This window comes from Chrysochloris asiatica, unplaced genomic scaffold, assembly GCF_000296735.1.
Source record: "Chrysochloris asiatica unplaced genomic scaffold, ChrAsi1.0 scaffold00051, whole genome shotgun sequence".
NCBI classification, from domain to species: Eukaryota; Metazoa; Chordata; class Mammalia; order Afrosoricida; family Chrysochloridae; genus Chrysochloris; species Chrysochloris asiatica.
In genome coordinates, this window is record NW_006408569.1 from 15,605,112 (window position 1) to 15,631,042 (window position 25,931).

Genomic DNA, 25,931 nt, shown 5'->3' on the forward strand with positions numbered 1-25,931 from the left:
GAAGCTGACATCTTTGTTCTTCAACACTTTAAAAAGGTCTTGTGCAGCAGATTTGCCTAATTCAATACATTGTTGGATTTCTTGACTGCAGCTTCCATGAGTGTTGATAGTTGATCCAAGAAGAATGAAGTCCTTGACAACTTCAATCTTTTCTCCATTGATAAGAATGTTGTTGTTTATTGGTTCAGTGGTATAGATTTTTGTTTTCTTTACCTTGAGATGCCATCCATACTGAAGGCTGTGCCCTTTGAACTTCATCAGTATATATTTTAAATCTTATTCACTTTGAGCAAGCAAGGTTGTATCATTTGCATATCGCAGGTTGTTAATGAGTTTTCCTCCAATCCTGATGCCACATTTTTCTTCATATAACCCAGCTTCTCGGGTTATTTGCTCAGCATACAGGTTGAATAAGTTGGTGAGCCCTTAAATTTTTCCTTATTATTTCATTGATTACCTTTATAGTTCTGGGATTTACATTAAGGTCTTTAATCCATGTTGAGTTTTTTTTTGGTATGAGATAATTGTCTTGTTTCATCTTGTGCATGTCTATTTCCAGTTTTGCCAGCACCATCTGTTGAAGAGATGATCTCTTCTGTATTCAATGTATTTTGTCAAAAGATCTGTTGAATGTACGTGAATGAATTGAGTTCTGGGTTCTCAATTCTGTTCCATTGATCTGTGTATTTTTCATTTTACCAATACTAGGCTGTTTTGACCACTATAGCCATGTAGTAAATTTTGAAATCAGAGAGTGAGAGGCCCCCAACTTCTTTGTTCTTAAATAATGCTTTGCTTATCCACAGACCCTTTCCTTCCGTATGAAGTTTGTAATAGTTTTTTCCATTACTTTAAAGAATGTTGTAGGAATCTGGACTGGGATTGCATTATATCTGTAATTATTTTGAGTTTATTGTTGTTGTGTTAAGTGCCGTCAAGTTGGTTCCAACTAGTAGCGACCCTGTATAGGGCTTCCGAGGAGTGGCTAGTGAGCTTTAACTGCTGACCTTGCAGTTCAAAGCAATCTTGGAAGTCCAGTGCATTAACCTGCAGCACCAGAGCCGATGTATTTTTCCTTTTTTAAATAAATTTTTTGGTTTCTTGTAGTAGTGTTTTATAGTTTTCCTTGTATAGGTCATTTGTTTCTCTGGTTAGATTTATTCCTAAAAGTGTCATTCTTTGTGTTGCTATCATAAATAGTATTGTTTTTCTTATTTCCTTTTTAAAGCTGTCTTTATTAGTATAGAAGAATTTGACTGATTTTTGTATATTGATCTTGTACCCTAACACTTTGCTGAATCATCTAATGAGTTCCAATAGTTTTTTTTGATGAGTCTTCAGGATTTTCTATGTATAGGATCATATCATCTGCAAGTAGAGAGAGTTTTACATCCTCTTTGCCAATTTGGATGCCTTTAATTTTCCTATCTTGCCTTAAAGCTCTGGGTAAGACTTCCAGCACAATATTAAATAGGAGTGGTAAAGGGCATTCTTGTGTGGTTCCTGTTTCCAAAGGGAAGGCTTTCAGTTTCTCTCCATTGAGAGTGATGTTGACGTTGGTTTTGTATATATGCTTTTAATTAAGTTGAGGAAGTTCCCTTTCAATTCCTACTTTGTTGAGTGTTTTTGTCAAGAATGGATGTTGAATTTTGTCAGATGCCTTTTTTTTTTTAAAGTGATAGGATCATGTGGTTCTTTTCCTTTTTATTCATATGGTGGATTATGTTGAGTATTTTTTTTATCAAGAATGGATATTGGATTTTATCAAACGCCTTCCTTTTCTGTGTCATTTGATATGATCATGTGATTCTTTAAAAAAAAAAAATTTCACATGGTTGATTACACTGATAATTTTTCTAATATTGAACCATCCTTGCATCCCTGGTATGAATCTCACTTGATCCTTTTTTCCCCCTGCCCCTTAAGTCCGTTCAGTTGTTTCTGCTAGTGAGAACCAGCCAGTACTGGTCAGACCCACTTTGAAGGACATTCCTTTTGCAAGCTTTTCCTATTGACAATTTCCCCTCTCAGAGTTGTTCTTGTTTGCTTGCCAAACGACCAGAGAAACAAAAATAAAAAAGTAAAACTCCAAACCAAATGATTTATTGTTGAACAGATTCTGGGCCTTAACTTATTTGACCATTTTACCTTGAGTATACTTAGTGTTTTATTTTTTGGCCCATCTATATACATGGCCCACTCAGTCTAGATGTGTAGTGTTGTGGCAACTTTCTCCTGTCCTTCTGAAAGGGAAACTGTTGTGTCTCCCTTTCCTAGTTTTTTCTTTATGCAAGTGTCTTGACTAGTTATGACTAGTTATTACTTGCTGTGAAATAGAAGACAGCAGCTGGTGTTCTCTTGCATAGATTGTCTTTTCAAATTGTATGTCTAGGCTTTTTTAAGGTGTATTTCACTAAATTTTTGTTCTTTGATACTTTCCTTGAGATAAGGTGCTGTGTTTTGTCAATACTATTTCTTTGAAATGTTGTTGTACCATGGAGTCAGTTCCAACTCAGAGTGACCCTGCACAAGGATCCCGAGGCTGCGAATCTTTACGGAAAGCCTCATCTTTCTTCCGCGGAACAGCTGGTAATTTCAAACTGCCAATCTTGAGGTTCACAGCCCAATACGTAACCACTATGCTACCAGAGCTCCTTTTTCTTTCTTTGAAATAGTATTGATTTTTAATAGCCTGTTTATAAAGGAATTCTTTATAGATGCCAGAACTTTTCCTATGGCTAAAAACATTGTTTTTCCTGTGTGTCCTAAGTTCCATTCTATCAGGAAAATGATCTGGCTTCCATTTTTCCCTGTCGTGTTTGTGGTATTATCTTTTTCTAGTGTGAAAATCTCAGTTCAGCCGTATTATTACTGCAACAGCCATTATCAGTTTAATCATATTTCTTGCCTCTTGTTACAGTTACTTGCTCTAATATCCTGACCATCTTGTTAATCTTTTCGAGAAACTCCTGTTACTTTTCAGTGCATTTCTTTAAAGATGTATCATCTAAGATGTTGTGAAATCTCCACAAGGGCAGGGGAAACATTTTATTAATCTCTGTATCATAAGATACAGATACAGGTTCCACCTGGATCTCTGTTCCTCTCTGTTTACCTTCTTTCACATTGTAATTGTTTTGATCATAGACTGACCTCCCAGTTCCTCTGTTCTTACAATTTTATTCGGTTCATGACTCTTCCATTTGCTGATTGAGTTCAGAGTGATGTTGCCATGTACGTTATTCTCTGATGGTTGTCTGTTTTTGTTGGTTCTCAGTCCACAGAACTTCCTTTAGGATATATTTCATAGCAGCGTTGGCTTTGGCAAAATCCCTTAGCTTCTGTTTATCCTGGAATGTTTTGATTACACCATCGTTTTTTATGGACAGCTTTGCTGGGTAGAGAATTCTTGGTTGGCAGTTTTTTTTTTTTTTTTTTTTTTCTGTTCAGGGTTTTATATATGTCTCCCCATTGCCTTCTTGCGTCCATGGTTTCTGCTGAGAGATCAAAGCTTAATCTGGCTTCCTTGCCTTTGTATGTAACACTTCTCTTTTCACTAGCTGCTTTCAGGATTGTCTCCTTATTTTTGATTTTGGAGAGCTTGATTATGATATGTCTTGGTGATTTTCTTTTGGGATCTATCTGCCCTGGGGTTGATTGAGCTTCTTGAATGCTTATCTTTTCACTTTTCAGGATGTTAGAGAAATTTTCTTCCAGCAGCTCTTCAACTATTTCCCTCTGTGGACTTGTGTGATTCTTCCTGTTCCAGAATGCTGATAATTCTTAAGTTATTCCTCTTCATGTTGTCCAACATGAATCTTAGACCTTCTTCAGAGTTTTTTGTCCTTTTTTCTGTTTGCTCTTCTATCTTAGTGGTGTTGAGAGATTTGTCCTCTAGTTCACTAGTTCTGCCTTCCATCTCTTCTATTCTACTCCTTTGCCCTTTCCTTGTATTGTCTATTTTTGATATTCTATTATTAATCATTTGAACCTCTTTCTGTGGGTTTTGAGTTATTTCCAGTGCTGCATCTATCCTATTTGATTGTTCTGTAGCACTTTCCTGACTTCTTCCACTTATTTTTCTCAACTCCATTGTATAGTGTTTTGATATATTTTATAATCATTTTTCTGAATTCCTTCTCACGCATTTCCAAAGCCTGCCCATCTTCCAGTATGGAGTGTAGGTCTACTTTCAGCTCATTTGCCTCAGTCACTTTATCTCATTTCTGGACATGTGCTGATATGGTCATCTGTTTGTGTTTTGGGGGCATATTCAGGAGTTATCTGTGGCCTTAATACTTAGATGGGTGTGTATTTTGGTATTTCTTATGCTTTTTGATTGCCTTCAGGTAGATGTGATCAGGAGATGGGATTCCCTTTTCAGTCTTCTTCCTTTGAAGTTTCAAGATGACACTGTTAGTTGTTGTGACGTAACTCAGGATTTAATTTTTGGCCTATTTTCTTTTTAGTCTGCCTAAGCTGCTCCACAATCCCGGTTCAGGCCTTTTTCATAGTGATAAACAGGTTAGGACCGGCTGTGTCTGTTTTGCAGTTTCGTTTGGTTTTAAGTAGAAAGTGTCCTTTAAATTTTGAGAAGATCTGTGCACATATGTAATAGTACTCTCTTGGGATGGGGGTGGGGTGTCTACTTGCTCAGGCACCCCCTCTTGTCACTTGAATGGAAGTGCGTAGACAGCGAGAGGCCAATGAACAGAACCCCCCCAAAAAAGAATGTCCACACCTTTATCTCTGCAGTTCTATCAGGTGTCCGTGACTGCTCTGATCCTTCCCTGGTTCGGTCTCGCCCAAGATGGTGGCTCTGGGAACATCTGCGTGCCTTGGATTAGAAAGTAATGGATATCTTGCTTCTTCTACAAATTCCACTGGCCGTAAGCCTTCCAACCTTGTAAATATTCCTTTATATGTGGTTCAGAGTTCTGGCGGCAGTTACCTTTATTTATTTATTTTTTGTGTGTAACATAGCACAGTTGAGTAATAGAATAAAGTAATTCTTAACTCAGGTTCTCCCCCTTCCTGATGGTTTCCTATGTGTCTTTCTTTTTCCATTTTTTTTTTTTCTCTTTCGTTAAAGACTTTGATATTGTGTTAGCGTAGTCCTTTTTTCAAACGTAAACAAATCTTCACCTGGCTGCCTTCCTCTCCCATCTGTTCCTCAGTGTTCTGACAAAGCACTCATGAAGGGGAGCATAGCGCTTCCTCTTCTGCCATGTTGATACTGGCGTCTCAACTGTTACACATTTTTATTTAGTAATTTCTTTAGTAAATGTTGCTGTTGTTGTTGTTATGTGCCGTGGAGTTGATTCCAACTCATAGCGACCCTGTACAGGGTTTCAGAGGCTGTAAATCTATATGGGAGCTGAAAGCCTCATCTTTCTCCCGTAGAACAGCTGGTAGTTTCGAACTGCTGACCTTTTGCCTCGCAGCCCAATTCGTAACCACTACGGTACCAGAGCTCCTTAGTAAATGTAGACGTAATCAAATTGGAAAATTTGATCTTTGGTAAGCAGTTGTCAGTATTACAACAGTTTGAAGGCATTTTTTTCAGATTTATTGAGGTATAACTGATTCATAGTATAGTTTGTATTTTAATATTATATACATACCTATCAACACATTACCACAGTAAAGTTAATGAGCACTTCCATCACCCTTCACTATTTTTTCTTGGTGCTTTGTAATTCATCTTCTCTCATACATTCTCTCCCATTGTAACCATTGATGTGCTTTTAGTCACTAAAAATTGTTTGCTTTTTTTAAAATATGTTTTATAAATGGAGTCATATATTGTGTATCTTTTTTTGTCTGACTACCTTGTTCAGCATAATTGTTTCATGATTCTTCCATGTTATTGTATGTGTTAATCATTCCTTCCTATTTATTGCTGAATAGTAGTATTTCATTGTATGTATTAAAATTATATGGTACTTAGCTTATCCATTTATCTGTTGATGAACATTTGCAGGTGTTTACTTTTAGAAATAAAGGTGCTGTGTATGTCTGTGTACAAGTCTTTGTATGGATGTAGGCATCTTTTTCTTTTTAAGAAACTGCCAGTTTTACAGTGACTTTACCATTTATTTGTTCCAATGATAGCATATGAAAATTCCAGTTGGTATTTTAAAGTCACTTTTATATTGACAAAGGAGCCCTGATGGCACTGTAGGATAAGTACTGGACTTCTAACCACCTGGTTGACAGTTTAAACCCACCAACCTCTTTGGGAGAAAGACTGTCTGTTCCTGTAGAGATTTACGGTGTCAGAAACCCTATATAGGGTCGCTGTGAATTGGACTCAACTCAATGGTAGTCAAGTCAAATTCGTATCGACCATGTGAGTTTTGGTTTAGATTGATAAAGGAGCCTTGTTTGTTCTCATAAAGATTTGCAGTCTTGGAAACCCTATGTAAGTAGGTTTGCTATTAGTCGAAATCATCTTGATGGCAGTGTTTTTGTTTTTTTTAAACTTTGATAGACCATAACTAAATGTGGAGTTGATAGATGTAGCTCTGGAAAGCTCTTCTTAACAAAAGAGTAAGGGCACAAATAGCTTATGTAAGAATTTTCTTGGAAAAATCCTGTAAGTCATTCATAAGGAACTCTAGTAATTGTTCAATATGGTGGTTCTTTTTTCTTCTAGCATTAGAAGAAATCTGTGTTTATTTGTTTACTACAGTGAAGTATAGTTAGCTTCATTTAGGGGCTATGTCTAATGAAAAATAATTTAAATTACTAGAATTCCATTCAGCTTGATACGAGGCATGTGGAAACTGACATAACATAAACTGAGGGAACAGCAGATTCATATCTTATGTTCACTCTGGCTCAGATGCATGTGTTTTGTTGAAAGAAGCGTTTGGTGGAATTGCCTATGCTGTTTCAATTTTTTAATCTCTTTTTTTACCTTGTGTGTAAATGGTTAAATTCTCTTAAGTTAACAGCTATATGATGTGACTCTAGTATAATAAAGTTATAGTAACAACTGAAGCCAAATACATATAATAATAACAATATATTAATAGTAGGGTGGCTGGTAGAAATGTTTCAAATCTGTGCCCTTTAGCACTTTTTAACTTAACCTAGGAAACAAGGACAAGTAGTCATGAATACCTATTTAGTACTTCCCCCCCCCCCTTTCTTTTCTTGATATAGCTGGGTTGTCTGCTTGCTTCTCTATTTGTGTCATCTACATTCCTTTGTTGTATTCCCAACTTCCTTTTATTCTCTCATCTCTTTAGTATAAGTAATATATCTTTTTTCCCTGCAAAAAACCCAACATAAATACAATTCAGTAGTAAAATTATATTTTACAGCTTTTTTGTATGTATAAAATAAACTAAAGCATGACTTTAAGAATGATGGACCACTTTCATGAACCTGGACTTCAGTTTATCTTCATTGCAAATACTGTTGCTTAAAGACTTAATAATTGAATAATTTGTATAATGCATTGTTTAATTTTCGTATTTTGAAATAAAAAATGTGGATCTCCTTCATTTAACCTGAATAATTAAGAACTGATGAGACGTTATGGAATAGAAGATTAGTAGACTTAGTGTCACAGTCCTAAGCTCCAGCCCTTTCTTAACCTTACTTTGTGATTTGGGGCAGGTCACATTTTTCATCTTTAAAATATGTGGACTAAACTTGATATTGAAAGTTATGAGGATTTCTCTCAGGGGGAGGGGAATGTGCAAAATAAATATTTAAAAAAGATTGCTTTTATCTTGCTATATAAGTTTATCCCTGAAAGTTAATAGCTTTACTAGAAATGATGTATAATCACTTTTGAATTTGTGTATATCTCATCTGTTGCAGGATGCTTTAATCTGGATCCCAATAGAGTTTTGGATGTCATTTTAGAAGTGTTTGAATGCAGGCCAGAACACGATGACTTCTTTATATCTTTATTAGAATCTTATATGAGTATGTGTGAACCGCAAACACTGTGTCATATTCTTGGGTTCAAATTCAAGTTTTATCAGGTAATAAAAAAACCATATATGTACATATATATATATATATATATATACACACACACATACGTTCATACATACGTACATTCATATAAAGGTTAATCTCATGATTTTATATATACAATTTAATTTGAATTTTATTTGTAATAGATTGGTTTCAGCTCTTTTAGAGAGATAGATGAATTTTGAGCTAACAGTATAATGTAATTAGTATATTGGTGATGTGAATGATCTGATGTGACAGCCTAGAGGAAAGCATGGTTAATTTTTGTCTTGGGAAAGTTAGACTCAGGGAATACTTTACAAATATGACCTTCTTTAACTTGGCCCTTGGAGGATGAGTAGGAGTTTATTGAGAGTTTTCTATTTAGAAACAAACTGAGAGTTAACACATGGGGGTATGAATGTACATGCATGTTGAAGGAATGTTACATAGATAGCCTGGTAGCTGAATTGTAAGATGTGGGGAAATGAAAGGGCAGGAATTGAAGGTGGAAAGGTAGATTTAAGATTGTTAAGGGACTTAATCCTGTCTTAAGAGTTAGAATTTTATTGTATAGAGATAGTGGCCATTGGAATTTTTATGGATATGAATACATATTTGAGGTATTTCTTTCATCTTTTTTCATTTAAACATCTATGGTAGATATCTTACTAACTTTACCTTGAGTAATTTTTCCTTCTGCTGCTGTTAACTAAGAGTTCTAATTGAGTCACTTCACTACTCAAAACCTTGTGCCAGTAGGATAAAATATAAACTCCTGAATATGGCAGAAATGACTCTTTATAAGTTAGCTCTCTATTGTTTTCCAGACTCCTCTTTAGTCATATTTTTTTCTCAAATCAAATATCCTATCCATATAAAATATCCTGCCATTTCCTGAACTTAGTATAGGCATTGATGTGAAGCTTAACTTATGCAGTTCCTTATTACTAGGAAAACTGTTCTTACCCAGCCCTCTTGCCACTCCTTTCCTCATCTTGTGAATTCCTACTTTAGACTCTGTGAGGTTTTGACTGAAATGTCACCCATGCAAAATTGCTCACTTCTTAGTCTATATTCTCATAGGACTTGATACATCTAATAACTTTTCATGCTATGTTAGAGTAGGAGTCCTGTAGGATAAGCACTTAACCACAGGGTCAGTTTATAACACAAGGCCTGCAGTTCAAACTCATCAGCCACTACTTGGAAACTCAGTATGGGTCAGAATTGACACCACAGCACTTACCAACAACAAATATTAGAATAAACACTATCTACTCTATTAAGGAGCTCTGGTAGCATAGTGGTTATGAGTTGGGCTGTTAACCTCAAGGTCAGCAGTTCGAAAATATCAGCGGTTCTGTGGGAGAAGATGAGGCTTTCTGCTCCCGTAAAGATTTACAGCTTTGGAAACCCTATACAGGGTCACTATGGGTCAGAACCGACTTGACGGCACTTAACAATATCTCCTTTATTAGATGTGTGCAACTTACCTCAGGTTCTGTGTTTTACTAATTTCTGGGGATTAGTTTACTGCTTAGCCTTTGGTAAAGCTCACTAAATATAAATGAGGATCTGTGTTTTCAGGAGATAGTGAAGAATTTTAATGTGATAAAGCCTCCATTGTCCTTTGAGCATAGCTTTGCTAATTTGTCTATCTGCCAGGGTGATCAATTAGTAAAGAAATATACATTTATGGAGTGTTTATTATATGCTGCTGCTTTGTTAGGCACTGAACGTTACTCTGATCTTGAGTTACGCATTCTAAGATTTGTTTTAGGCTTCTCAAATGATCTTAATTACTGCCTCTACTTATACTTTGATTTTCTATTCTCTGGGATTCTCCTGAAGACAGAAGAGAAAGCATAGCAGACCTTAAACCTGTATAGCACTTTGAGACCAAACAAGACACATGGCAGGGTGTTAGGGCAAACTCATTACCCCTTCATTGTTGTTTAAAAATTAGTGGTGGTAGCTTTTCCTTTCCCTACTAATAGCCAAAGAGCATGATTTTAATGCAGTGAAAGACACTCAAGCATTCCATCAGTTGTTTAGAGGCACTGTGATTGCTTTGGGTTTAGAAACATGGAGTAACTGCTGAAGTGATAAGGTAGTTGAAATCTTACTTGGGCATGATGAATTAAAATATAAGTTAGGGCTTTGGAGACTGATGATGGCCTACTATCTAAAATTGGAGTCCTGGTGTGGCGATATAGGATCAGCACTGGACTGGTAACCACAAGGTTGGTGGTTCAAACCCACCAGCTTCTCCTTGGAAACCCTATACATGGTCGCTATGAGTCAGAACTGATTCGATGTCACTAAACAGCGACTATATAAAATTAAGTATTGTTAATTGAATGTGAGTTTTAGAATTGAAATAACCTTTTTATTTGAATATTCCTCATTATAATGTAAACATTGAGCTGAATTAAAATATGTAATATTTTAATTTTTTTTGGTAAGCATTTTTCTTATATAAGCAGTACCTTAGCAAGAAACATTTGATAGAAATAACCTGTTCTTGAAAAGAGTTAATCCTTGTGTTGCTCTGTGTAACACTATATTCCGTTGATTTCATTGTCAGAGCAATCTTGTTGTTAGAATGTGCAGTAGTTTATGGCCACTAAGGAATCCTGGTGTGGTGCTGTAGGATCAGCACTGGACTGTGACCCACAAGGTTGGCAGTTCAAACTCACCAGCTGCTCCTTGGAAACCCTGTACAGAGTAGCTACGAGTTGGAACCAGCTTGATGGCACTTAGTAACAACAACAACAACAACAACAACAAGGTGTAGCGCTGTAGGATAAGCACTGGACTACTGGTTGCGATGTTTGCAGTTCAAACCCACCAATCTCTCATCTAAAACCTTACACAGGGTTGCAATGAGTTGGAACCAACTCAGCAGCACTTAACGAAAAACGAGAGTGAAAGAGAGACATGTTAGAGATTTTAGATAATTTGTTTGGGGATGTAAAGTTAGAAAAACTGAAAATCAAAAGCTGTCTAGGACTTGTAAGGCTGGGACATTCCCAGGCATGTATGATCTATGTATTAGTTCCTTGTCCTGATTTAACAGTCTCTCAACCCCAACCTATATTCTGACCAATTGAGATATGCATTGAAAAGATTCTTTATCTTTTTATAAAAAAAAATTTTTATGCTAGTACTTCCAGGCAGGACTAAATATAATTATTTTAATTATCATGCTAGTGAGAATGACTTTATTCTCGCTTCAAGCTGTGATCAGATATATTGGGTACTTTGGCCTAGAAGGATAATGGGCAATTTAAGCACATTTAGAGCACATGAGCATTTTGGAGAGTAGAGTAGCCATATCTGCCCCATTTCCCTAACATGAATTGCTGGAATAGTGGATTTAGGGACAGCATGAGGAGCATCACAAGGGACAGGAAGAAAGGATTACTATAAAGCATGTTGTTGTTTTTGTTGTTATTAGGTGCCATTGAGTTGGCACTGACTCTTAGCGACCTTATGCACAACAGAATGAAGCACTGCCCCCCCCTCCACCCGGTCCCATGCCAACTCATAATGGTTACTAAGCCTGAGCCCATTGCTGCTGCCACTGTGCTCATCCATCTTTTTTGGGGTCTACTTGAGGGTACGACAAAGCCCGCTTGTCTATAGTACTAACAGGAAAGAAAAAAGAGATAATTGCTCTCACCTATATAATAGCGCCTTGGTTTTTGGATTTATAGCACAGTAATAGTAGCACAAGTGGTACCATGGTTGTTGATGTTTTTAGGTTCTGTGGCTCATAGCGACCCAGTGAGGATGGTACAGGACTAGGTTGTATACACTGTTAATCTTTTTCAATGATCCTCTGCTTTACCAAGCATGATGTCCTTCTCCAGGGAATGGTCTCTCCTCATAGCATATCTAAAGAATGTGAGACAAAGCCTCACCATCCTGGCTTCTAAGGAGCATTCTGACTATAATTCTTTCAAAACAGATTTGTTTATTCTTCTGGCAGTGCATTCATACCTTGGAGTTATTTCAGGTTTGATTCCAGATACCATACTAAAGTGAATGTCACAATAAGAAAAGTCATAAAAATTTTTTAGTTACCAACTGTACTTCATCCAAGATAGATTTGTTTGTTGTTCTGGCAGTTTATAGTATGGTACATTCAATATTCTTTACCAACACCATAATTCAAAGCCATAAATTCTTACTCAGTTTTCCTTAATTTCTTGTCTAGCTTTCATAGGCATTTGAGGTGATTGAAAGTACCATGAATTGTGTTGGGCTCACCTTCGTCTTCAAAATGACACTTAATTTTTTAACATGTTAAAGATGTTTTTTGCAGTAGAATTTACCTAATGGAAAGGCCAGAATATACTCCAGATTCATTCATTTAAGAAATATTGATTCTCTGTTATATGCCACGCAGTGTTATAGTTGCTGTGGCTACATCTATAGAGAAATCCTTGCTATTGTGTTCTTACATTCTAAGTAAATTATATGGTATGTTAGAAAGTGATCAGTGTGAATGAAGCAAAAAAGCAAATACAGAACAAGATAAGAAAGATGGTTAGTTCTGGAGTAGATTACAATTTCAAATAGAATAGTGAGAGTAAACCTCATTGAGTAGGTAAGGTTTAAGCAAGAGCTAAACAATATGAAGATGTAAACTATGTATATTTAGGGACGAGCTCTTCAGCAAAAGAAATAGCTAATTCAGAGACCCTAGAGTATTATGAATATCCACAACCCATCACCTAGAATTAAATTTATTTACATGCTTCCTCTTTCGGAAATATTAATTTGTATTACAAATACCATGGAAGATCTCTCTTAAATAGTTTAGTTTTCACTTATTAAAAATAAGGACATTTTATCTATATAACCATGATTCCAATTTCATATCTAACTAGATACAGTAATTCATTACTATCAACTCAGACCATATTCAGATTCTCAGATTGTTCCCCAAATACAGTTTGCAACTGGTTTGTTCTAACTTAGAATTCATTGAAGACCACACATTATATTTAGTTGTTATGATACTTTGGTCTCTTTTTAATCTAAAATATTGCTCCCTCGTCAATCACATTAACTTGTTGAAGAGACCATTCCCTTTGAATGTTTCATCTTTTGGGTTTATCTAATTGCTTTTTCATGGTGGGTTAATTTTTTTCTATGCTCCCCTGCATTTTTATATACTGTGGGTGAGTTCTAAAGGTTTGATAATGTTCAGGTACAATATTCATTGGCAAAAATGCTTTTGGGTTGTGTTATATATTTCATATTGCATAACATTTAATGTCTGTCTCACTTCTAATGGTTCAATAAGTTGGTGGCAGCCCCTTCATTATGAAAGTATATTTTCAGGTTATCTGCAAGTTGATACTTTGCTACCAAACCATTAAAATGGTTTAGACTTCATGGATAAGCCTTGCCTGAATAGACTTTTTAGGGGTTTCAAATTGCTGATTTATTAATTCTCTCATGCCTTATACATTTATTAACTATCCTTCTGTAAAGAAGTTATCTCTTATCAACTTGGGCTGTTTGGTTACTGTGAAATGCAATTCCTACTGAAAAGGCAGGGCAAATGGATTCCCTCCCCACATTACTTACCAGCTATGAGAGTAAGGGGTGTGCTATAGGATAAGCCTTGGACTGCAAGGTCGGTTTGAACAAGAAACCCTGTTACAGAGTTGCTATGAGTCAGAACTAACTTGACGGCACTTGGCAACAAGAACAGCGTTAGAGTATGGAGTTTGGTAGGTACTTCTGATGATGGCATAGTTATGTGTGTGAGAGAGAAACACAAGTGTACATGTGAATGTTAACTTAGATTTTCTTAGGGTCAGTATGAGTGTGGTAGCAGTTGAAGTTAATCAGATTCTGCATATATCTTAAAGTTAGAACTAATGATATTTGATGATTATTGGTATGAGAAAGTATAATTAAGGAATATTCTGAAGTATTTTTCAACTGAAGATCTAAAAAAACAAAGTATTGTTATCATCTGAGATAGTAAAAAATTCAGCTAGAATGGATCCTGGAATGTTGGGAGTAGGAATCAGGAATTCAGTTTTGTACATGTTAAGTTTGATATGTCTGTTAGATATCTAAATGATGTCACATAAATAGTTGTGATATATTGATCTGGCTGGTGTTCAGCAGAAGAAAGGACTGGACTAGGAATAGAAATGTGGGTGTCAAAAGCATATAAATCATATTGAAAGATGTAATACTGGATGAAATCGCCACTGAATAGGTATAGCAAGACAAGAGGCTAGAACCAAGGATTCCAGTGTTATGTGGTCTAGAAGAGGAACCAGGAAAGGAAGCCAAGAAGGAACAACATAGAAGATTGGAGGGAAACAAAGAAAAGGACATCTTGGAAGCTAAATGAAGGAAAAAATTATCAACTGTGTCAAATGCCTCTGATGGTTTATGTAAAATAAGGACTGAAAAATGATGATTGGTTTTATTGGCAGGGAGGTCAAAACTAACCATTTTGATGGTATTGGAGTGATATTGTGAAACAATAGGAAGAGCAATTTTGAAGATTGAATAGACAACTCTGTCAAGTAATTGCTACATAAGGAAGCAGATAAATGGTGGTAGTTAGAAGGAAAAGTAAGGTTAAAAGAAATAGGGATGAAAAAAATATATAGCACTTGTATGTTGATGGCAATAAATGAGTAAACAGAGTATAGTGGTGATGGTTGTGTGCTGTGAAGTCTATTCTAACTCATAGTGACCCTGTATAGGGCTTCTGAGGCTGTAAATCTTTACGGGAGCTGAAAGCCTCATCTTTCTCTCATGAGCAACTGATAGATTCGAACTGCTGACCTTGCTGTTAGCAGCCCCACTCATAATCCATTATGCTACCAGGGCTCCTGAGAAAAGGGTATAGGAGATAGGAAAGAATTACTGGAATATTGTTATTGAGTAGGGTAGAGAGGATGGAGTCTTAAATGGAGGAAATTGCTTAAAATAGCCGAGAGAATTCATCTATAACAGTAAGGTAGTATATATTAGGTACAGTTTTTGATAAGTGCATAGTCATGTCCTAATGGTTGCTTTAGTTTTTTCAGTGAAGGTAGGAAGCAAGGTCATCAGCTGAGAGAGGATGGGAGAAGATGTACTGGAGGTCAGAAGAGAAGGCAGAAAATATTTGTGTAGGAGAATGAATGAACTAGAGAAATAGAATATAATTTGCTAGCAGCATTAATGGGCTACTTGAGGTTGGAGACATGATATCAACATTTTTGGAGAGGTTATAGCTATTGGTAATGTTAAGGTGTGTGATTTGAAGTGAGTGAGATAAGGTAGCGGGAGAAGATATTTAGAAGAGTTCAAAGAACTGAGAGACTCGCATGATGGGAGGATTACTAATACGCATTTGAAAATATCACTAAATTAAGTAGTAGAGTTGAAGAGAATGATAGTGAGTCAGAAGTTAAAATTATTGCAAAGGGAAGAAGGTCAGTGATTCAGGACTCCCTGGATGACAACAGGCTATCACTGAAAATGGCAGAGTAGGAAACTTCAAGGTTCTATCCTCTGCAGAGGCAACAAATGCGTTGGCAGAAACTGTCAGAATCAACTTACAGAACTCTGGAATCTAGTAAAAACATAGCAACTAGAGGAAATCTTGGTGAAGAAAGAAGCTGCTGTTATGTGGTAAGAGAACACTATGGTGTTTTAAACTCCCTGCTTACCATTTTCCATTCCTCAGGTTGCTCTTCTGGTGCAGGTTGCTATTACCAAAGGGAGCAAAGAATTTTTCTCAAAAGAGTGTGTGGTGGTTGTGGGTCTCAACCTGTGTGGCTGACTTCTCCATGAAGGACTGGTGTAAAGACTTGCCTTTGTGTTACCTGCCTCAAAGCATTCCCAGGGCTGGGGTAACTTGTTGGGTGGCTTTTTCAAAAAGAACTTAAAGGTGTAAGTATTGGCCACAGCAGTTTGGGGCAAGGGACAACAATTGGGACAGGCAGTCAAGGGGCCAAAAAGCCTGGGAAGGAAGAAGTTGGAAAAGGACATGTTGGAAAGTTTGGGCTTTTCAAAGTACCTACATATATTGAGAAATTGCAAAGGCCATTCACATACCCAGGGCTTGAAACATTCTCATATAAGGCCTGAGAAGTCCGAAAGCTTTTACCACTGGTTAGCTTCAGGCTTCATGCTAGTAGGAAGTGAAGGCTAAGGCCGAATTGCAAACAGCATGGCTAGGCATTGTATTTATGCCTGAACACTGATCCAATTTGCAAAGACTGGGAGAGCAGCATTTGTGTGTTTTGCCGCCCCCCCCCCGTTTTTGTTGCTCAAGGTGTTTAAGTAATTTGTTAAGACATTAGCTGGCCAGTAAGCTAACATAACACATAGCAAAGAATTTAGATTATGAAAATAGTTTAGAAAACTCCACTACCTAGACTAACAACAATAACAATCCACAGTGAGCCACAACAACAAACTCTGGGGATGAGGAAGAATCTGATTTCCAGCTACTATATTATAATATTCAAAATCTCCGGTTTTCAACCAAAAATTACTAGGTGTCTTAGGCTGGATTCCTAGAGAAGCAAAACTGGTGGTGGTGATTTGCTATCTAGATGGTTTGACTCATAGCAAACCTTTTATAGGGTTTCCGAGGCTCTGGTAGCGTAGTGGTTACGAATCGGGCTGCGAACCTTAGGGTCAGCGGTTCGAAACTACCAGCCGCTCCGCGGGAGAAAGATGAGGCTTTCTACTCCCGTAAAGATTTACACCCTCGGAAACCCTGTACAGGGTCGCTATGGGTCGGACCCGACTCGATGGCACTTAACAACAACAACAACAAATCTTTGCAGGAGCAGAAAACCTCATATTTCTCCCACAGAACAGATGGTGGATTCAAATTGCTGACCTTGTTGTTAGCAGCCTAATGTTTAACTCACTGTGCCATCAAATCTCCTTTATATATACATATATACAGAGAGAGATGCACTGATATATTTCCAAGAAATGGCTCACTGGGTTTTAGAGGCTAGCATGCAAAGAAACAAGAAAGCATGGTTCATTCACAGGAAGAAATTAATAGAAACTGTCCCTAAGGAAGCTCAGACATTGAACTTAATATAAAATTTAAGTCAAGTATATTAAATATTTTCAAAGTACCAAGGGAAACCACGATTAAAAATGTTTCACCAAGTAATTACTAGTGCAGAATTATAAAAAACAAAACAGAAATTCTGGAGCTGAAAAGTATAATAATTGAAATGGAAAATTCACTGGAGGGGCTCAGTGTAGATTTTATCAGGAATAAGAAAGAATCTGAACTTGAAGATAGATCAAGTGAGATTATCCAGTCTGAGAAGCAGAAGAAGTAATAGCTGAAATTGAACAGAGGCTGAGAGACCTGTGGGACACCATCAAGAGTACTGACATACTCAATGGGAGTACCAGAGGAACAGAGGAGAGAGAGAATATTTGAAGAAGTAATGACCCAAAACGTAACCAAACTTCATGAAAGACACGGATAAACTGAAGAGATCTATACGAAGACACATTGTCAGATTGTCAAGAGAGTACCTTGAAATCAACAAAAGAGAAGTGACTTGTTATAAGGGATACCATTTTCTTCTCAGAAACCATGGATGCCAGAGGGCAGTGGGATGACATTTAGTGTGCTGAAAGGGGGGAAAAAAACCCCAAAAAACTATCACTCAAAAACTGTCTGGTAAAGTGGTCCTTCAAAAATCAGAAAGAAATTAAATCATTCCCTGATAACAAGAACTGAGGTAGTTTGTTATCATTGCTGTTGCTGTTAAGTGTCGTCGAGTTGGTTCCAATCCATAGTGACCCTGTATCGGGTTTCCGAGGAGTAGCTGGTGAGTTTGAACCACTGACCTTGTAGTTTAAACGGCTTTGCAGTCTGGTGCATTAGCCCACCTGGACTCCTTGTTACCATTAGGTCTGCCCTAAAAGAAATGCCAAAGGGGGTGCTTTCGGCTAAAACAAAAGGATATTAGACAGAAACTCAGAAGCCTTAATTAAAGAATGCTAGTGAGGTGTCTACATAGGTAAATATAAAAGCCAGTTTTGTATGTTTTTCTAAATGATTTAAAGAATAAATGTGTAAAGTAATAATTACAAATCTGTGTTAATTGGTACATGTTAAGGATATAATTTGCAAAAGTAGGAGGGGAAGGGATAGAGATGTGTAAGAGTAGGTTTTTTATATGCTATTGAAACTGTTGGTATTAGTTCAAACTAGGTGGTTGTATGTTTAAGATGTAATCCCCAAGGTAACCCTTAAGAAGATAAATAAAACAAAACAAGGAAATGCAAAGGGAATCAAAATGGTATAAAAATTAAGGTAAAATGGAGGCCATGAGGAACAAAATAGATACGACATAGAAAACAAATAGTGAAAGTACATACATTAGTCCTTCCTTATCATAATGACTTTAAATGTATATAGTTTAAGCTTTCTAATTAAAAGGCAGAGTTTGGCTGAATGGATACCAAAACATGATACATTAACATGTTATCTACTTAAGATCCAAAAACAAATAGGTTGAAAGTAAAAGGATGGAAAAAGATAATCTATGGCACTGTAGGATAAGCAGTGGACCCAAGATTAGCAGTTTAGATCCATCAGAAATCTTATACAGTGTTGCTATGAGTCAGAACCGAGTGTACGACACTTAAAAACAGCAGTACTAATATCAGACAAAATAGACTTTATAACAAGTTTTACAAGGTATAAAGAAGGCCTTTATTGATAAAAAGTAAAAATGTAACGATTATAAATATGCACAGCAAAGGACAAGCCTCAATGTATGAAGCAAACATAATTGAAGAGAGAAATAGGTAGGTCTAATAATAATTGAGCATTTTCTTAACATACTCAGTATGGGGGGAAACATGGTGGCTCTGTAGGATAAGCACTGGACTTCTAATAACTACAAGGTCAGCAGTTTGAGCCCACCAGCCACTCCACAGGAGAGAGATGAGGCTTTCTGCTTCCATAAAAATTTGCAGCTTTGAAAACCCTAAACATGGTCGCCGTGAGTCTGAACTGACTGAGGGACACTAAACAGCCAAACAGCAACTCTGTCTTGGATAGAGAAAGTAGTCAAAAGGTCATTAGGAAATAGAACAATCTGGTGCTGTACGATCAGCACTGGACTGCAAACCACAAGGTTGACAGTTCAAACCCACTACCGGCTCCTCAGAAACCCTATACAGGGTCGCTGTGAGTCAAAACTGACTCGATGGCACTAACAGTAAGTCTCCTAGGCCTACCAGACATATATAGAACACTCCACTCAACAATCCCAGAATGCATATTTTTCTCCATATGGATCGTTTTTCAAGGATGATATACCCATATGTTAAGTCACAAAACAAGTCTCAAATTTAAAAAGAGATTGAAATGATACAAATTTTCTCTTCTAACCACAGTAGAATGAAACTAGATGTCAGCAACAGTGAGGGTTTGTAAGTATAGATGTGAGATGCAAAGCTGGGAGGACTTTAGGAAGGATAGAGGGAGAATAGTCTAGAAACAACAATAAAAAGCAAAGAAAACCACCCAACCTCCAGGCCCCGTAGTGAGAGGGGTCTAGGGTTAAATAGACACTATTTGATTGGATTACAGTTAAAGTGATCTTAAGGAGAATTCGGTTTCTATTCCAGAGGATGGCCATGAACTCCAGTAGAAACTATGGAAGGACTTCAAGAATGGGGAAAGCACAGAAAAGGGATTGTGCAGAGCACTGTGGGGATTAGAGCACAGGAGATGATAAGTGACTTGGGAATCTGGGCATTCTTGTGAGTTATTTCAGTAGGGTTAATTAGGAATGATGGGTGTGTAGTCAGATTTAAGTCAAACAGTAGAGGAGAGGCTGTTGTAAGTTCCATAAGTAAGCTCTGGTGGATTTGGTCTGGGACCCTAACTAGCATTTCTTTTTATTAGAAATTGTTTTGATATGAATAACCATATATAAACACATATTTGAAGAGTAACAAAAATTAAAGTGAAGCAAAATGCTTTATATGATGTATATTAGTTTGCTTAGCTTTATATTTTGTGTGTATAATATCCTCACAAAGGTCTCATTTTCAGTGTTGAGTAGAATTAGAATATAATGTATTGTCATTGTTCGCTTTTTATTTGCATTTGGTCACTTAGAATTTGCTGATAATCCTCACTTTACCTAACCATTCATCTACCACAGTAATTATAAAAAAGAAAATACTCCTAGAATTATTAGCATTCAAAGAACCTTGTATTTTTAATAGGGTCATCAGGGCGGGCCTGAAATTGACTTTACCTTCCCATGTTTTAAAATGTTGATTTATTAATCTGTGATATGTACAGGAGCAGCTGTCAAGCTAGCAGTTCATGGTCCAAACCCACCCTGCAACTCTGCAAGACAAAGACCTGGTGATCTGCTCTTGAAAAGATTACAGACAAAATACTCTATGGGGCAGTTTTACTCTATCATGTGCAATTGCTATGAGTCAAAAAATGACTTGCTGACCCAAACAGTAGCAGTATGTATAGATACCTGTTTTGAAGGGAAAATTAGTGATCAAGCAATTACACTTAATATTAAAGTTAAGAAATCAAAGTAGGTAAAAGTATAAAACGAAGATGGTTTTGCATTTCTACATTTACCAGTCTTGGCCATTTCCATCTTCACTAAGAACTTGTAAAGACAGTTAAGAAAACACACAGAAAAATCCCCAGAATAAATATCATGCAGTATAAAGTCACTTTATTAAGTAGTCTAATTTCATTCAAAATATTAGCATGCATAGTGTAGTAAAATGTGTCCATTGAAACTGTTTTCTTTGTGCTCATCAGAGCTATTTTCCAACGTGAATAGGGTTGTTGCCATGATAATCTTTGTTTTGAATTCACATGTTAGGTATGTTCAGGCAGAGCATTGAAGTGTATTCTTGGTCTACAGATTTTTAAAATCTAATTATTGGTAAATATTATTTTAGTTAAATTTTATGTTCTATATTAAATAGAAAATTTTTGTTATTATTTTTTTTAAAGGAACCAAGTGGAGAGACTCCATCATCTTTATACAGAGTTGCAGCAGTACTTCTACAATTTAATCTTATTGATTTAGATGATCTTTATGTACATGTAAGTCACATGGTCTGCTAAGAATATCTGGTTGTCCATTTCAGGTGGGGGAAGGAGAAGGCAGACACATGGTACTTTAAGGTTGGCTTTAGGCACTCCAAGTCTTCAGTGGTTCAAGTTCACCAGCTGCTCCTTGGAAACCCTATAGAGGGTCGCTATGGGTCGGAACCGACTCGATGGCACTTAACAACAACAACAACAATACTATTTTATAACTTGAATGAATTTAAGTCTTTTCTTCAAACTGAATATGGAAATCAAATACCGATGGTCACCCTTTACAGAATTTGAAGTTGGATATGAAATTCAAGTTCTTAATTGCTCTCAAGATAATGGGCCTTGAGGACAAAGGCTAAGTTCTAACCAATGTGGCTTTAGGCTTCTCTGTTAAACACAGTTTATGGGAATTATGGGATACTTACCTATTCCTTTTCTGAAAAATACTACTTTTGGGCATTGAGGATAAATGGGAAACTGTTAGTATATTTTAATTTTTTCTTGTGTTTTTACTGGATAGTAAATGACTAACATTGTGTTTTTATTGCTGGAACCATAATGTAGAAGAGTGCGTATGTGATTATTATAGATGACCTCTCCTTTAGCAATTTGATCTATCAATGTGTAAAACATAGGTTTGTAGTTTAGAAATTCCTGTTACTAGGTTTTGTATTAGGATATCTTTACCTGTATTACATCATCTTCACTGCCTTTCAAGTCACTTTCTAACTTCCCTGTTATTAGTTACTATGAATAAAACCTAATATGTACTTTGGAATCCATTCTAGTGCAGCTATGAGGATAAACATTTTACATTATATAATCAGTGCCATATAGGAGGTTTGTACAAATTGCTGTGGGAATTAGCATAGATAGCATATCTGCGTAGTGATTTTGAAAGACTTAACAAACTAATGATGTTGAACTATAATCTTGATAAAATGAGTAGGTATTGGCCAGGTGGAGAAGTGAGTTGGGGTTAAATTGTGAAGGAATTGCGATGATTTTTTTTCTCAGGAAGAGAGCCATTCAGTATTTAAATTGGAGAGTTGGTGCGTAGACTAAGACTATGGAAAAGGGAGAATTTCCAGATATTTGTATGAATTTAGATCAGGTAAAGACTGGTACGGCACTGTGGGCTAATGCACTGGACTGCAATGTTTTGAACCTCAAGGTTGGCAGTTCAAACTCACCAGCTGGTCCCCAGAAACCCTATACAGGGTCGCTATGGGTCGAAATCGACTCGATGGAACTTAACAGCAACATAAACTAGTAGGACAAAGAGAAAGTACAAAAATGTTAATAGATTTATTATTGAGTTATTTGAGCGTAATATTTCACCACATTCTCTTGTTTGCCGATTGTTTCCTTTGCATTAGATTTACATACTAAAATAGATTACACTTTTCTAGGGGGTTAGGAACACTTCCTTTACAACTACTCAGAGTACCTAGCTCAAACCCCTAAATAGTGGTTTGTTGCCTATATTTTTTGCCTGTATTGGAGTTATTTTATGAAATGTGCTAATTTACCATCTTCCATTTGAACCTTTGCCATAATGGGGTGTTGCCTGCAGACATATTACTTTCTAGAAACTAGTTTGTGTCTTAAATCTTATATTGTTATGTGCCATTGAATCGTTTCTGATTTATAGTGACCCTGTATAGGGTGTCCAAGAAGGTGGATTTGAACTGTCAGCTTTGTGATTATCAGTCCAGTGTTTATCCTATAGTGCCGCACCAGGTCTCTGAAATCAGATAGGTATCTAGAAGATTAAAAGTGAAATGTTAAGGTATTGATTTTTCTAATTGAGGTTTTTCATTTAGAGAAATAAATCTTTATATAATTCAATAGCTTGCCTCTCCCTGATTGGATCTATATACAGTACTTCATTTAACTTAGAATTTGGCCTTCAAAGAAGAAATCTGTGTTATTTTCTAATGAAACAGATACATATTTTCTAGGGTAAGCTAGTAAATTCAGTGGTAAGCATTACTGGTGTAGTATATTAATGTAGACTAACTGTCAGTGGATACTTGGTGTGGCACTGGAGGATCAGCACTGGACTGCTAGCCAAAAGGTTGGTGGTTCAAACCCACCAGCTGCACCTTGAAAACCCTATACAGTGTTGCTGTAAGTCAGAACTGACTTGGTAGCACTTAACAACAGCAGACAGAAAGGAGCTCTGGTAGTGTATTGGATAATGAACTGGACTGTTAACCACAAGGTCAGCAGTTCAAATCTATCAGTGGCTCCTTGGGAAAAAGATGAGGTTTTCTGCGCCTGTAAAGATTTACAGCCTCAAAAACCTTATACAGGGTCACCATGAGTTGGAACCTACTTGGTGTAGTATGCAACCACCACCAGCAGACAGAAGGTAGGACATTTCCAATTGATACCTGATTTTAAAAGGTGTCCAAAAATCAGGTACTAAATCTTGTCAGATCATAAGAAAATAACCAAGAAAAGCTTATGAAGGGGCTTCAGAAAGTTCATATAAGGATTCCATTATCTTTAAAAAAAATTTTTTTTTTAATAAGCCCCTTGTTGCAGGTACTGTGTCAGTACATCTCATTGAGGGTCTTCCTATTTTTCAATGACCCTCTACATTCCCAAGCATGATACCCTTTTCCAGGTACCTCTTGATAGCATGTTCAAAGTATGAGAGAAAAAGTCTATAATCATTCTGGCTTCTAAGGCGTGTTCTGGCTGCACTTCTTCCAAAACAGTTTGTTCTTCTGGCAGTCCATGATAAATTTAGTACTTTTCACCAATACCGCAATTCAACTGCATCAAGTATTCTTTGTTGTTTATTTGTTGTTGTTAAGTGACATGGAGTCGGTTCCAACTTATAGCCACCCTGTATAGGGTTTCTGAGGAACAGCTGGTGAACATGAACTTCTTCTGACCTTGCGGTTCAAACCGACATTGCAGTCCAGCGCATTAACCCACAACACCACATCAGGACTCCAAGTATACTTTGGTCTTCCTTATTAAGGTCCAGCTTTTGCTTGCTTATGAGGTGATTCAGTATACCATGGCTTGGGTCAAGCACACTCTTGGTCTTGAAAGCCCTGTCTTTGCTTTTGAACACTTGAAGAGCCTTGGAAACCCTCTGAAACAGATCTGTTGTGTTCTATAAAGTTGTCATTAGTTGGAATCAACTTGACAGCAACACTTTTAGGTCTTACTCTCTTATTCTTTCCCTCCCCCTGCCTCAGCCCTAAGAATCCATTATCCACTGTCTTCAGCTCAGTCGCTTTTTTATTTTTTATTGTGAACTAAGTGATAGTTTACATGAGAGAGCATTGGGTTTACACCATTGTTTCATTGCAATGATTACAGTCTCCTGCGTGCATCATCATTCATTCAACAGTGTTTGTTTCCATTCCCTCTGTTTTTTTGTTGTTGTTTTGTTTTGGGGGCTGGGGGTTGGACACAAAAACACTCAGCAACATGTAATAATTTAAACAACCAAAGGGCACATTCTGCAAGCCTGCCTCATGGATGCCAGGATTCTATTATCTTTTAATTCCATTTTCCTTGAGCTTTTTGAAGCCTCTTCGTATTTAGAAGGGGAATCATGGTCATTGAGTAGACTAGACGACTTATTGGACATTTTTATCAGTTGAGAGTAGTCTTCACTTTTTTTAGTTGAGCAAATTGGTATTAGCTATTATCTGACCTTTTGATGAACTATTTTTAGCTTCTTCCAGCTGATCATTGCATTATGGATGAACATAAACGAGAAATAGTGGAAGCTAAGCAAATTGTTAGAAAACTTACAATGGTTGTATTATCTTCTGAAAAAATTGATGAACGAGAAAAAGAAAAAGAAAAAGAAGAAGAGAAGGTAGAGAAGGTATGTAGTTTATTTTAGTAAAGTTAACAGTGTCTTCTGGATTTAGAATCATGAATTTAAGATGTGGCAGCGTGATTTGCTAAGCAATTTTGATGATATGAAACCTGATTTTGGGGATGCTGATTTATAAGTTTATTTTTAATCTGGTTGATGATATCCTAAAAAGATTCTGCCATAATTTTTCTCATAAATATTTAATTTAAAAATTATTCTAAGTAAAATCACAAAATGGATTGACTTCACCTATTTGTATACTTTATATATCAAGATCTTAAAGGGATTATAAAGTAAAAAGTGAGCTCCAGTTCTATGTGACAAAATATATCATTTAACAAATCTTAATTTAATTTCACATCTGTAAACTGTTGCTCCTGTGTCTGTTAAACATACTTTCAGGAAAATACTCTTGAGTTTCTCACAGATGACAGCTATTATTGATATATATTATGTTGTGTAACTCAGTTTTTTAATGGAAACATTTCTTGCTGTGTGTATGCTAATCATCTTTGCTTTGATTGTTCATTTTTAGCCACCAGATAACCAAAAGCTTGGTTTGTTGGAAGCCTTGTTAAAGATTGGTGATTGGCAGCATGCACAGAACATTATGGATCAGATGCCTCCATACTATGCAACTTCACATAAGCTAATAGCCCTTGCTATTTGCAAGCTCATTCATATAACCATCGAGCCTCTCTACAGAAGGTATGTTGTTGGATACTGTTCAAGTTATAGAGGTAGAAATAGTTGAGGACTACAAACAAAATTGCAATACTTATCTTCTCTACTCAAAATAAGCATATATTTTAGTATGTTTTATCACAGGATAACTTAAGAGTATGTCACTCTAATATTGATCAATGACTTGTTTCCTAGTGTCTAAAGCAGGTATAAAAACTGGGCTAAAGTTGGAAAAGATTGAAGTTGTCAAGGACTTCATTCTTCTTGGATCAACTATCAACACTC

The 25,931-nt window shown here is 36.5% G+C and overlaps 1 protein-coding gene across 1 annotated transcript in view; it reads left to right on the top strand.

Moving 5' to 3' along the window:
- THOC2 (THO complex 2) overlaps positions 1–25,931 on the top strand; it is a 159,277-nt gene that overhangs the window by 61,087 nt on the left and 72,259 nt on the right. Inside the window, exons 8-11 of the mRNA XM_006862851.1 lie at positions 7,837–8,003; positions 21,017–21,109; positions 24,813–24,968; positions 25,498–25,670. Of these exons, the coding sequence (XP_006862913.1) occupies positions 7,837–8,003; positions 21,017–21,109; positions 24,813–24,968; positions 25,498–25,670 (589 nt within the window). The remainder of the gene's footprint in view (positions 1–7,836; positions 8,004–21,016; positions 21,110–24,812; positions 24,969–25,497; positions 25,671–25,931) is intronic.